The 14,281-nt window shown below is 50.2% G+C and overlaps 1 protein-coding gene across 2 annotated transcripts; it reads left to right on the top strand.

The window, feature by feature from the left end:
* The first annotated feature begins 13,031 nt into the window (after positions 1–13,031).
* On the top strand, positions 13,032–14,278 carry Rps21 (ribosomal protein S21). Of its 2 annotated transcripts, XM_085696899.1 has the most exons (6): positions 13,033–13,180; positions 13,343–13,405; positions 13,530–13,593; positions 13,760–13,831; positions 14,073–14,128; positions 14,217–14,278. In XM_085696899.1, exons 2-6 carry the CDS (start codon positions 13,356–13,358, stop codon positions 14,224–14,226), a joined length of 252 nt encoding a protein of 83 aa, XP_085553025.1. In that variant the 5' UTR covers positions 13,033–13,180; positions 13,343–13,355; the 3' UTR covers positions 14,227–14,278. The 2 variants fall into 2 exon arrangements, with proteins under 2 accessions (XP_085553026.1, XP_085553025.1); XM_085696900.1 differs by lacking the exon at positions 14,217–14,278 and having other exon boundaries at positions 13,032–13,180; positions 14,073–14,132.
* The last annotated feature ends 3 nt before the right edge of the window (positions 14,279–14,281 follow it).

The following is a 14,281-nucleotide window of genomic DNA, read 5'->3' as shown; positions in this document are numbered from 1 at the left end:
ATTTAAGTGCTTAATCATCAGAGTGGCAATGTTTGAGAAGAATTAGGAGGCATGGCTTTGTTGGCAGAAGTATGCCATTGGGGATGGACTTTGGGGTTCCAAAAGCTCACACTGGGCCCGGTGATGCTCCATCTGCCTATGGATGAAGATATGGTGCTCCGTCTGCCTATGGATGAAGATGTGGTGCTCTGTCTGCCTATGGATGAAGATATGGTGCTCTGTCACCTATGGATGAAGATGTGGTGCTCCCTCTGCCTATGGATGAAGATGTGGTGCTCTGTCACCTATGGATGAAGATATGGTGCTGTGTTGCCTATGGATGAAGATGTGGTGCTGTGTCGCCTATGGATGAAGATGTGGTGCTCTGTCGCCTATGGATGAAGATGCAGTGCTTAGCTGCCTCTCTAGAGCCATGTGTGTCGCCATGCTCCCTTTCATGATGATAATAATGACTAAACCTCTGAAGCTGTAAGCATGTTCCCAATTAAATGCTTTCTTGTATAAGAATTATCTTGGTCGGGGCTGGAGAGATGGCTCAGAGGTTAAGAGCACTGCCTGCTCTTCCAAAGGTCCTGAGTTCAATTCCCAGCAACCACATGGTGGCTCACAACCATCTGTAATGAGGTCTGGTGCCCTCTTCTGGCCTTCGGGCATACATGCAGGCAGAATATTGTATACATAATAAATAAATAAATAAATAAATAAATATTTAAAAAAAAAAGAATTATCTTGGTCATTCTTGGTCATGGTGACTCTTCACAGCGATAGGAGAGTGACCAAGATGCTCCTCTACCAGGAGGGGAAGGTACCAGAGGACATGACAAGAGTCTGTCTGGGTGAGACTTCTGATAATGGCTGCAGTGGTTGCCATTGTCTAGCTGGTTATTCCGAATCTGAAATTTTACTTATTTGTTTTGTTTTGTTTGTTTTTGAGACAGGATTTCTCTGTAGCTTTGGGGCCCGTTCTGGAACTAGCTCTTATAGACCAGGCTGGCCTTGAACTCACAGAGATCCGCCTGCCTCTGCCTCCTGAGTGCTGCAATTAAAGGTGTGAGCCACCACCACCCGGCTGGAATTGTACTTTCTAAAAGTATTTTGATTACATTATTAGGAGAAGCCCCAGGGAGAGGTATAACCTCTTTCCAGTGAGTTAAGTGGTCAGCTGTCGCCAGTAATTCTTTAAGTGGCCAACTTTCAGCATCTCAATGCAGTCAGCCTGCACACTCTGAAAAGGCTCGGCTCTGGTTCCTCCCTCCAGAAGCTGTGGTCTCAAAGCTTGCTAATTTGCGTTAGAACGAGAAAGGACTTGTTTAGCTGTGGCATAAAGATTCATGTACTCATAAATTCTCAGGCAGCGTCACACATCACACGGGGGACCCAGCGACTGCCCTAATGTACATGATGTAATGATTCACACATAGGGGGCTTAGGGAGCATTTTCTGTCCGTCTTGTAAAAGCCATCTCCCATCTTTTCTTTTTTTAAAAATGATTTATTTTTAAAGCATATACCCCTGAAAGCCAGAAGGTTCTGGTCAGCTGGAGGTATGGACAGTTGTGAGTGTTAGGAATTGAGCTTGTGCCCTGGGCCCTTAGCCACTGAGCCATCTCGCTCAAACCTCTTCCCATCCTCGTCTTTGCAGGCCTTACCTCGTCATTTTTCCTTGGGGGTAAATAGGGCAGAGAACTCGGGACAGGAGGCGTAATAGAGGTGAGGTGGAAAAAGGGGAATGTTTGCCAAGTGGCCTCTTTTAGCAAATTCAGACTGTTCCCTGTTAGATTCTGTCCCCCTTGGAGTCCAGGGACATGTCTTGCTGCAGTCTCTTCAGGCAGAATCTGAGTGATGGGTTCCCATGGACGAGGCATCACTCCTGTTAATTATGCCCTGTTCAGCCCAGATCTTGCCAAATGTGTGTGGCACCAAAGACACAGTTAGAACCAGAGTCTGCCTCTTTTCTGTACTTCAAGAAATTTCAAAGCCCAGTTTAAAGCACACAGTTCACAGATCTGTACTCCCTGATTTTTATGGTGCTATGTTAGTTGATGTGTGTCTTCCTTTCAATCGTTCTGGAGGGCCATCTATGAAGAACCCAAGTCCAGTTATAGATATAGATAGATATCTTTATGTACTTCTTTTGTATGACTGTTTTGCCTTGCATGGATGTTTGTTCACCACGTGTGGGCTTGGACCCTGCGGAGGTCAGAAGAAGGCATCAGATCCTCTGGAACAGGAGTTACAGGTGGTGCTGAGTCATTGTGGGGTGCTGGGAATTGAACCTGGGTCCTCTCAAAGAGCAGTCAGTACTCCTAACTGCTGAACCAACTCTCTAGCCTGCCCCCTACATTCAGTATTAACAGGAATTTCTCTTAGGTCAAATAGGACCCCATCTTGCTATTCTATGTTGTCCAAACAATGGTGCTCAATTTCCTTTATAGTCTTCTGACAGCCAATAGAAAAGTGGGCTGCATCCAAGGACTTATCAGAGACAAGTCATCTCTCTCTAGTAGGATGGTTCCATACTTGAAGATCTGAGAGTCTATGAGCCATCTCCCCATTCTTTGGTATGAGACAGCCCATATTTTGAGTACTAATCTTCCCTCAAAGATTAGTTTCTTACCTTCTTCTGTTAAAAGAATAATAATGTCTGTCACCCATTGGACACATTTGGCCAGTTGTTAATCCCGCCAATTGAGAGTAAGACCACAACCACAGTTCAAAGCCAAATTTGAAGCAAGCTTTAATTAAATACTGGCCTGGTGGACGCACTCTGGCCAGGTTCATACCCAGGTTTGCAGTGGCATAAGAAGGAATACCCATAATTCACTGTATTTCCCATCCGGTCCAATCAGGGGCAAACATACCTCCTGAGGTATTTCCTGCCTCATACCTCCCACACACCTGTGCTCATGCACAGCCAGCTGAGTCAAACTTGTTTAGGGAGTGGAGACAAGTGGCTGCTTATCTACCACACAACAGCCTCCAGCCTTTCAGGAACTATTTATCCTTGGGGAAGGGGCTTACAGATCAGAAAATCGGAAACATCTTTGTTTTCTGAATCTCTAAGGTGTAGTAAGCAACATTTAAAATGTAGCTTTGGCTCTCACACAGGCCAGGGCCACAGGTTATCAGCCTCCCGTGTTGTTGAGTCAGGGCACCAAATGCTGTCCTTCCAGTGACACTGACAAATGTAAATAAAATGGCCTGAGTACAGCTGGCTTTTCTAAGTAGGGCTAATTACAAGGCAGTAATAGGTAACAGGACATCTTTCTCCTTCTGCCGCCTTTTTTTTTTTTTTTTTTTTTTTTTGAGACAGGGTTTCTTTGTGTAGCCCTGGCTATCCTAGAACTTACTCTGTAGACCAGACCAGGCTGGCCTTGAACTCACAGAGATCTGCCTGCCTCTGCCTCTCGAGTGCTGAGATTAAATGAGATTAAAAGTGTGCACACCCCAACACCAGGCTTTAGTGGGGGAGCTTCTCCAGTGTCCTCTATTGACTTAGTTTCTCCTGGCATCCATGACGTGGGATCTGGTTCTGCTCCTGTTGTCCCCGACTTCATCAAATGAGCACCGCACTCACAAACCCAGTCCCTGCTCTTCCTGGGGAGCTTTTTTAATGGGCACACCAGCTGGAGAAGGGTCTCGGGTTGTTGGGGTCATGTTTCTTTGGTGACCCAGAATGGGAGAGTCTCAATTTCTTCCTCATGTTGCTCACCTGAGGCCAGTGTTTGCTGAGTCTAACACAGGGCCTGTCTGAGTTGAAGGGTTTCAGATCAGTGAGGAAGAGCGGATAGAGGGGCGGGAAGTGGCTCCAGATCAGTGAGGAAGAGCGGATAGAGGGGCGGGAAGTGGCTCCAGAGCAATGATGAAGAGCGGATAGAGGGGCGGGAAGTGGCTCCAGATCAGTGAGGAAGAGCGGATAGAGGGGTGGGAAATGGCTGGACTGCATCAAGGGGATCTAAGGGGTCAAGAATCTGGTTTGGATTGGAGAGCAGGAGAAAAACAAGGGGGGGATCTCATTTATGCCCTTGTACATCTTTGTGGCTGTCCTGATCTGTTTTTAGGGGGAGCAGAGTTACGAAACCTTCCCTCCAGCAGTGAGCATACTTAATTCCCTCTTGGGAAACAGGACTTTTTTCTGTTGTATTTGTCTTTCTTTCTTCCTTCCTTCCTTTAGTTTTTTTTTTCGAGACAGGGTTTCTCTGTGCTAACAGTCCTAGCTGTCTTGGAACTCACTTTTCAGACCAGGCTGGCCTTGGACTCACAGAGATTCACCTGCCTCTGCCTCCCGAGTACTGGGATTAAAGGTGTGCACCAGCTACTGGCCAGCTTGAAACAGGGCATTTTGAATTTTCATACTCAATGAAAGGCTGACAGATCCCACCCTCATCTGAACTGTATTGGGGTCAAAATTCCGAGGGTCAGAGACTGACTCTTGGGCCCAGGTAAAGTAACTGAACTTTGGACATTTACTGCGTCTCCTTGACTTTACTGCAGGTGCTTTCTGCCCACTATTCAAGCATGAGCCCCATAGGGCTGTGTGGGAAAACTGTACTCTTTTTTTTGTTGTTGTTTTTCTTAGGTCTCTTTTTACTTCATTTCCATGCTGACCTTTTAAGAGTCTCTCAGGGGCCGGGCGGTGGTGGTGCACAGCTTTAATCCCAGTTGTCGGGAGGCACAGACAGGCAGATCTCTGTGAGTTCGAGACCAGCCTGGTCTACAGAGTGAGTTCCAGGACAGTCAGCCAGGGAGGATACACAGAGAGAGAATCCTTGTCTCAAAAAACAAAAGAAAAAAAGAGACAGACAGACAGATAGACAGACAGAAAGAAAGTTATGGCTAGGTTCATACCTTCAACCCGAGCACTTGGGAAGCAGAGGCAGGTGGATCTCTGTGAGTTCCAGGCCAGCCTGGTCTATATAGCAAGTTCCAGCAAATCCCAGGGCTATGCTGAGTGACCCTTTGAGCCACCATGCACTTGCTGGAAACTAAAACCGGGCCATCTTTTCAGATTCCAGTCCAGGGTTTGTTTCTTCATTAGCCCAGGGAGCACTATGGACTCAGGGCCCAGGGATCATTGCAAACAGGTTTGGGATGCATTTCCTCTGGGAGGGGAGCTGTGAACCTCCTCAGGAGAGCTAGAATCCTAGGCAAGCTCCCCATGTTGTTAAAGACAAGAATGGGGTCACAAATCAAGAAACTACCACTCAAATTAAGGGTTCCAGTAAGGAAAACTTGGCTTCTGCACAAAAGCTGGAGAGCAAGCTCACCTGCTCTAAACTGGCTTCCACCCCACACCCCAATGCAAGGGTGCTTTGTTTGGTTTTCTGTTACTGGCTGAGGTTCAGCCTCACAATCTACACTGGTTGGCTAATTTGAAACATGACAATAAAGGATGGGGCAAGGGAAGAAGGAGAAGGGGTGTGTTTTAAGTTAACCATTCCAAGAAGTGGAGTGAGTCAGGGTGTCAGACACGCGGACATCGCAGAAGTAGATTGTATCTGAGCGAGCAAACACACACAGTCCTTGACAGGAGAGTCAAAGGGAGGGCGTGAGGAAACGGACAAAAGCCACTGAACTTGATAGAAAAGATTAAAAGTCGCTGACACCGCCGCCCGCGGCTCTGTTCTTGTGGAGCCAGCCCTACGTGGGCAGAGTCCCAGTTCTTCCCAGTGCGGAGATCTGCGGGGGGGCTCCCACTTGCCGCACATGTCTCCAAGGGAACCGCTGGGGTGCGGCTAGAGTCCAGAAACAAGCTAGCCCAGGGCCTTCACAGTCATTACAATGCTGTCTACCCAGGAATGCAGAGACCTAGTGTCAGAGCTCAGCTCAGCTTGTTGCTGGGCAAGACTCAGGTCCTCACTGGTTTCTCTCCTTGAACCTGACGGGGCATCTTGGTGTCAGCGTGCTAGCCGGACCGCTGGGACACAAAGCTCTCTTCCTTATGACCCAGAACTAGGTATCCAGCCTCATGGAGCCAGTAGAGGTAGAGGCAAGATGGGATATTTGGGGAAAGGAGATTCTGACTTCACAGTCCGTCTTTTGGATCAACCACACTGTGGGTGCACTTGTGGTGAGACCTGTCCAGAGAGCCTAGGCCAGACTGGGTTGTGGGGTTCAGCTCCTTCATTCTATTGACTTGTAGCCTTTTATGGGGTCCTTTGGGGAGCAGGATGGGGCTTACCCAGACTCAGACCAATCCCTGCAGTGGAGCAGGCAGCATGGAGGGTGGCCCTCCTAAGTGTCTGGGACGTAAACCTGGGGTGGAAGACCAGGAGCCGCTGCTATGGTTGGGCATGAGCTGGGTTTCACTGAAGGAACTACATTAAGAATGAAAATGTGCCAGGTGGTGGTGGTGCACGCCTTTAATCCCAGCACTGGGGAGGCAGGGGCAGGCGGATCTTTGTGAGTTCAAGGCCAGCCTGATCTACAAGAGCTAGTTCCAGGACAGGTTCCAAAGCTAAGGAGAAACCCTGTCTCAAAAAAGCAAAAACCAAGCAACAACAGCAACCCCCCCCCCCCCAAACAAACATTGGTTCCTCGGTCAGAAGGGAGAGATGTAAAAGATGTATGTGAGTCTCCTGGGCTCAGCTTCTCCACTCTGTGCAGCCTGGGATCCTCTGCCTAAGGAATGGACCCACTCGCAGCAGACAGGGCTCTCCATCTCTGAACAAAATCAAGGGAGCCCCCACCGCGTGCTCGGAGCCTCCACCGCGTGCTCAGAGCCCCCCACCGCACACTCGGATCCCCCTCCCGTGTGCTCAGAGCCCCCCACTGCGTGCTCAGAGCCCCCCCCCCCACGCGCTCAGAACCCCCCACCGCACACTTGGAGTCTCCCACCGCGTGCTTGGAACCTCCACACGCTCAGAGCCCCCCCCCCCACTCGGATCCCCCCACCGTGTGCCTGGAGACCCCACGGCGTGCTCGGAGACCCCCCCACGTGCTCAGAGCCCCCCACTGCACACTTGGATCCCCCACCGCGTGCTCGGAGGCCCGCTGAGTTTTAGATTATGTCAACTCCACACTAGTCATAACAGAACGAAGTGGAACCGGTTGGAAGGAATGGGAAAGATCCCAGGGTAGCTTTCCATTGTTTTCTTTGGGCCTGTGGCTAACACCCTGACGGTCCTCAAGACCCCAAATAGTAGGGCTGATCCTCTGATGGCTCCACTTAGCAGGCTTTGTTTGAGCTCATGCTACAGGGAGGGATATAGGGAGACCAGAAAATGGTCTGTACCATAGCTGGGAAGCAGTGGCCCCAGGAGCTCTGTGTTGGGGACCATCAGAGTTTCACCCAGGAGGGGGCTGAGGGTAAAGGGGCTGAAGCCCCTGGTCAGACCTGCCAGGAAGGTTTCCTTGTCCGGAACTGGCTCCTTTTCTCACACCTGGGGTAAGGTGCTGGTCTACCTCCACCCTTGGTCCACACATAGCTGCTCCACTACTACAAAGCCTCGGCTTACACATATGTGACGTGGGCCTTCAGGACAGGTACAGCGAATCCACATCAGGACTGTTAAGATAGAGGCGGGCTCAATATGGCTTCCAGAGCAGACAACCAAGGATGGGGAATCTAACTATCCAAATCCTGAATTATAACATGATGATGGTGATCGTGAGATTGTAGTGGAGGCGATGAACGATGGTGATGGCGGTGGGAATGATGTTGGCAGTGAGTGCCGGCACACCAGGCATCTCACCTGTGCAACTGTGCCTATGCTAACTAATTGAATATCGATAACTCCAGGCTCGCAGGGCAGGGCAGCCTGATTACCCTCACCCCATTGTCCTAGGTCACACACACAGCTAAAGAAGCAGAAGCGAGGGTCTGGAGAGGGGGCTTGGCAGCCGAATGCACTGGCTACTCCTGAAGAGGATCCAGGCTTGATTCCCAGCACCTATATGGCAGCTCACAACCATCTGTAGCTCCAGCTTCAGGGGTTCTGGAGCCTTCTTCTGACTCCTGCAGGCACATACGCGCACACAGGCAAAACACCCATTCACATAAAAAGAAAATGAATGATTCTCTAAGAATTAAAAAAAAAAGAGGAAGATGAAGCAGAAGTGAGCACTTTCTCTTTTTAAATTTTATTTTTTTGGTTTTTTGAGACAAGGTTTCTCTGTGAAACGGCCCTAGCTGTCCTGGGACTAGTTCTTGTAGATCAAGCTGGCCTTGAACTCACAGAGGTCCGCTGCCTCTGCCTCCTGAGTACTGCAATTGAAGGCATGTGCTACTACCGCCCAGCAATTTTACTTACTTTTAATTTTATATGCATAAATGTTTTGCCCACATGTATGCCTGTGAGTGTTGGATCCCCTGGAACTGGAGTTACAGACAGTTGTGAGCTGGTGGTGGGTGCTGGGAATTGAACCCAGGTCCTCTGGCAGAGCAGCCAGTGCTTTTAACTGCTGAGCCATCTCTCCAGCCCTCATGAGACTTCCAAAGAGTCAGAAGAGGTCCATTGAGGATGATGGCACCTGTTACCAAGACTGACGTCCCGAGTTAGATCACTGGTCCCACATGGTGGGAGAAGAGAATCAACTTCCTCAAATTGTCCTTGGACCTTCATGTATGCACCAAGTCACATGTGCACTAAGTCGTATGCGCACCCACATATATGCACATTCCCACACATAAATAAATACAATACATATATACACATGCTCACACATAAACACAAAGCAGTAAGTACAAATAAAATGGCGGTGGGTGCCACATGCCTTTAATCCCAGCACTTGGGAGGCAGAGGCAGGTGGATCTCTGTGAGTTCAAAGCCAGTGTGCTCTACAGAGCAAGTTCTAGAACAGCCAGGGCTACACAGAGAAACCCTGTGTTGAAAAACAAAAACAAGGGCTGGAGAGATGGCTCAGAGGTTAAGAGCACTGGCTGCTCTTTCAGAGGTCCTGAGTTCGATTCCCAGCAACCACATGGTGGCTCACAACCATCTATAGTGAGATCCGGTGCTCTCTTCTGGTATGCAGGTAGAATACTGTACACACAATAAGCAAATAAATAAATTAATTAATTAAAAACAAAACAAAAAGAAAACAGCATTCTCCTTACAAACAAACAAACAAACCATGACAGCAAATACAAAGCCAGCCCACAATCCCTATGTGGTTTTAGCAGTCAAGGTGACAGGAAATTTGGGGGCACAACAGGGCAGAGCAGCAGCTCTTGGGGAACAGATCCAGGACCATTCAGGGACACCAACACGATTGCCTTGCAGAAGAAGCTTCAACTTTGAGGCCTAAGAGTCTGCAGAAAGGCATTGATCTAATAGTGTCTTAAGTCTAGGGTCCTCCTGTCCCCCTCCCTCTTTCTAGCTTGGTCTCTGACCCTTTCCCACCCTAGAGATCTTACAAGAGGTTCTGCCTGGGGTGAAGTGGCCCAGCCGGCTTGGAAGGGCTAGGACTGTGTAGCTTTGCCCTTGTTCCAGAATGGTTCTTGGCTGCCCCCGAGTGGCGACTAGGGGCAGTACAGGGAGATGTGAGGTGACCTTTCAGGGTGACGCCTGCTCTGAGCAGTCTTAGCTTCTCTGCAGATCCTTGGAGGCTTGAGGACACAGAAACTCGGTGGTAATGAGTTTGTCCTCCTTCAGTGGAGGTTCTAGCCCCTTTATTTTTGGGGGTCTTGAATTTTATGCAGCAAATTATCTTATAGGAAGAGGGGTCATCCAGATCTCCTGGGCCCTGAAGATGGAATTGCAAGCCCAGTGCTGGGGTGCTAAGGGAGGTGGAGACAGATGGATCCCTGGGGCTCACTGGCTGAATCCAGACTAATGAAAGACTCTGTCTCCATATACAATCAAGGTACAACACATGGAGCCGGCCTCTGGTCCCCGTGTGTGTGTGTCTGTAGGCCACAGGTTGATGTCTGTGGTTGCTGCAGTCACATTCCAGTCCACTCTTTGAGACAGGGTCTCTTGCTGAGCCTGGAATTTGCTGACTCACTGGAGCAGCTGATCCGCAAGCCCCAGGGATTTTAGCCTTTGCCCTGCTTCCCTGGATTACAGGTGTGTTGCCACACCCGGATTCTAGGGACAGAACTCAGGTCAGGCTTGTGCAGACGGCACTTTGATGATTGGGCCTCTTTGTTCCAGCACTACCTCCCACCCTGTGAACTTATTTATCTGAGACAGGGTTTCACTATGTAGGCCTGTTTGGCCTACTGGGACTCACCATGTAGAATTATGTAGAGCAGGCTGGTCTTGAACTCAGAGATCCACCTGTCTCTGCCTCTCAAATGTTGGGATTAAAGGCATGTGTCACCCACCGCCATTTTATTTGTACTTATTGCTTTGTGTTTGTTTATGTGTGAGCATGTGTATATATGCACTGTATTTATTTATGTGTGGGAATGTGCGTATATGTGGGATTAAAGGCATGCGCCACCATGCCCAGCATTCTGATATCAGGGCCCTTGTCCTCACTGGACGCTGCTGCTGTTTGACTCTTTCCTCGGCCAGGTTGGGGCAGCACCTCTGCTGGGGCAAGTCTACTGGTCCTTACGTCACATAACTAGGAAACAAAACAGCCGGGCTAGAATGGATCAGCGTTTACACTGGTTGATTTAGTGAGAGCACTGGTCCTAAGCCACCTCACTGACACAATGGATGAGGACCCAGTAGGTGCCGAGAGCCACAGATATAGTCCAGTATGGGTGAATGCTGGGCAAGGTACCAGAGTGATAGCTGTAGCCCAAATATGGCCTTGGTTTCCTCAGAAAGACAAAGCACCCTGAAACTAGCTGAGGAGGCTTATTTATTAATTACTATTCTTTCTTTTCCCATTAAAAGTTTGAGCTTTTCTATTAATTTTTTTAAAAAGGTTTATTTATAATGTAGTGTTCTGCCTGCATGTATCCCTGCAGGCCAGAAGAGGGCACCAGACCCCATTACAGATGGCTGTGAGCCACCATGTGGTTACTGGGAATTGAACTCAGGACCTCTGGAAGGGCAGCCATCTCTCCAGCACCTTTTCTACTAATTTTTATTTTAGATATTTGAGATAGGGTCTTACTTTCGGAGGCATTGTGTCGAGTCCCACTTCCTCCAAAGGTTTGAGCAGATGGAATACCTTCTGTGAAACCCTATCACAACCTGTCTGCTTATTCTAACACCTAAGTCAGGTCTGGATCAGTTTCCAGTCCATGGGCTGCTCTCTCTCACTAGTGGCCACATTCCCTAGCTGTTTAACCTGGCAGCCTTTGAGTGGATACCATAAAATGTGAATTTTTCCTTTGTTGTGGGCTTCAGGCAGCCTTCGTGTTCCATTTTTTGGGGTGCAGTGGGGTTATTTGGTAATACTTTGATCCTTGGAGGTCCTTTTTTTAATTTTTTAATTTTTTGGTTTTTCTAGACAAGGTTTCTCTGTATTTTTGGGGCCTGTCCTGGAACTACCTCTTGTAGACCAGGCTGGCTTTGAACTCAGAGATCTGCCAGCCTCAGCCTCTCGAGTGTTGGGATTAAAGGTGTGCGCCACCACCGCCCACAGCAGGTCCTGTTTTTATGATGTTAGGTGGCCCTAGGTATTGTTTAGGGCAATTACCAGAGGCTAGAACTTTCTGAACACTCTGCCCTGTGCTATGTGTGCACTAAGCCTTTCCACCTGTTTCCAGTCCCTTGCCCTTGTCAGGACTGCTACTGCAGATTTCCGCAGCTGCCCTTTGGCCACACCACACACTAAGGAGGCCTTGAGGGTTCAACTCAGCACACACAGATGCAGCCAGATCAGTTGTAGATCTCAAAGCTAAAACACAAACCACCCTTGTGCACACGCCTCGTAACCTACGAGGCAGGGCTTTGGTAGAAATCGCAGACACAATGCCTGCGTTCTGGGTATGAAGGATAAAGTGCAGCTTGGGTTTCACCAGACCCCTTGACAGTCCTGGGAAGGAGGGCTCTCCCCAAGGTCATCTAATTGGGTTCGTACGCCCGAGGTTCCAGTCCCAGAAGATGTTGAGTGCACAGTTCTACAGGTGTGAGACAAGTGGATCCCCGTGTGAAGAAATGCAGTCAACAGTGCAGACTTAAGTCTGTCCCGGCTGGTTTGCAGTCTCTTCCCCAGGAGGCTGACTGCGAATTACGGTGAACGTGGCAACAGCCCGGTAATTTTCTTTTTTAAAAAGATGTATTTAGGGGCTGGAGAAATGGCTCAGCGGTTAAGAGCATTGACTGCTCTTCCAGAGGACCCAGGTTCAATTCCCAGCACCCACATGGCAGCTCACAACTGTCTGAAAATCCAGTTTCAGGGGACCTGACACCTTCACACCAATGCACATAAAATAAAAGATAAATAAATCATAAAAAAGGATGTATTTATTATGTATATAGCGTTCTGCACGTCTGCCTGCCAGAAGAGGGCACCAGATCGCACCACAGATGGATGTGAGCCACCATGTGGGTGTCGGGAATTGAACTCAGGACCTCTGGAAGAGCAGTCAATGCTCTTAACCTCTGAGCCATCTCTCCAGCCCTCTTTTTAATTTTAAAAAAGATTTATTTATTTATTATGTATACAGTGTATTGAGATTAAAAGGCACTCTGACCAGAGACTCACGATCCTGTGGCGGCTGGAGCACGAGTGGGGCAGGGCCTGGGGACAGGGCCGGAGCCCAAGTAGAGAAGCCGCACCGGAGCACGCATTTACAGTTCGCGCTGGGGAGGGGATCCTTGAGGAGAACGAACGTGCAGCGCGAAGCCTGCGGTGCGCTCATCTGATCCGACCTCAGGTCTGGATTTTCCGTCCCGACTGAGGCGCTGCAGCTGGGTTCCCAGCACTGCGGACACCCGGCTCGGCCGTTCCTCTCCGCGACTCTGGCGGCGGCTTCCCGCCAGGTGCGTTCCTCCGATGCCCTTCCTACCCTAGAGGACGGCCGGCGAGCTCAAGCCCGCGTCCTGCAATACTCCTCCCAGCCGGGGCAGGGAAGCCGGCAGAAGCAGCGGGAGGGGCGGGGCTGGAGGCGGGCGCAGCAGAAGGGGCGGGGCCGGAGGGGAGACGCTCGCTTCGGCTGGGGTGGAGCCAGACGCCAGGAAGAGCCCGGACTTCCTTGTACCGGAAGTGGAAGAAAGGGCGAACAAGCGGCGTGACCCGGAAGCATTCACCGACGCCACGCCCCTCCCGTCCAATAGTGCTGCCCTGGGACGAGCCACTTCCTTTCTGCGCTCCCGCGGCCTAGCGAGCAGGTAGGTTCTAGGCGCGGCGGGCTGTGGGTTCGAGCGGCGGCGGACGGGCCGGGCTGGGGAGGTCGCGGGCGGGGCGCCCGGGCGCTCGACATGGGTCTGCCTGGGGCCGCGGTCTCGGGTGCGGGCCCGGCCGACCTCATGGCTCGCGCGGTGACTCTGTAGGCAGGACCTCGACATGCAGAACGACGCCGGCGAGTTCGTGGACCTGTACGTGCCGCGGAAATGGTAAGCACCCACGGGCCTTGCTCTTCCATCTGTTTGCGCGACCCCACTGCGCCCACGTTCCTCAACTCCTTTTCATCCCGTTTCCTTTCCGGGGCCAACCATGCGCATTGTTTTCTTCTATCAGCTCCGCGAGCAACCGCATCATTGGTGCCAAGGACCACGCGTCCATCCAGATGAACGTGGCCGAGGTAAGCTGGGAACCCGGTGGTGAGGCTTGTTCCCGGAAGAAGGAAAAAAGGAGGCAGCTAGGCCTCTCAGTGCCTGGGGTGCTTGCGTTGCCGTTTCCTAATAACTAGGCTAGACTTAAAGCGTGGGGTGGGGGTCGAATCTCCTAACCACTCTGACTTTATACAGGTTGACAGGGTCACAGGTCGGTTTAATGGCCAGTTTAAAACCTACGCTATCTGCGGGGCCATTCGCAGGATGGTGAGTTTGACCACGTGGACGTTGGGCTGTGATGGTGGTATATCCTTTTGAAAAAGACGCTTGGCGGGACAGGCTTGTTCTTTTCGGCCTATCAGATTATGGAGGGTCTGCTCTGGGAAGATTTAGGTGGCTCATTCTATCCCCTGGGTGTGGGTACTGGTTTGGGTCCGATAGTGCATGCTCTGTCCTGCCGAGCCGGGAGGCCTGTGGGGATACCCAGGTATTTAATTTTAATTTTTAGGGCGAGTCAGATGATTCTATTCTCCGATTGGCTAAAGCTGATGGAATTGTCTCCAAGTAAGTGGGGATGACATATTGGGGTTGAGAGACCTGGGATTTCCCAAGAGATAGGCTTTTAATGTGATTTTTTTTCTTGCTTTGTTAGGAACTTTTGACCAGAAGAGATCGGGGGAAATGTCATAAATAAAAGTGAGGAAAAGTACCTTTGCC

Source organism: Myodes glareolus, chromosome 10 (genome assembly GCF_982192425.1).
Source record: "Myodes glareolus chromosome 10, mMyoGla1.1, whole genome shotgun sequence".
Classification (NCBI taxonomy): domain Eukaryota; kingdom Metazoa; phylum Chordata; class Mammalia; order Rodentia; family Cricetidae; genus Myodes; species Myodes glareolus.
Note: the sequence above shows the minus strand (reverse complement) of the source record. Positions and strands in the feature narration are given on the sequence as shown.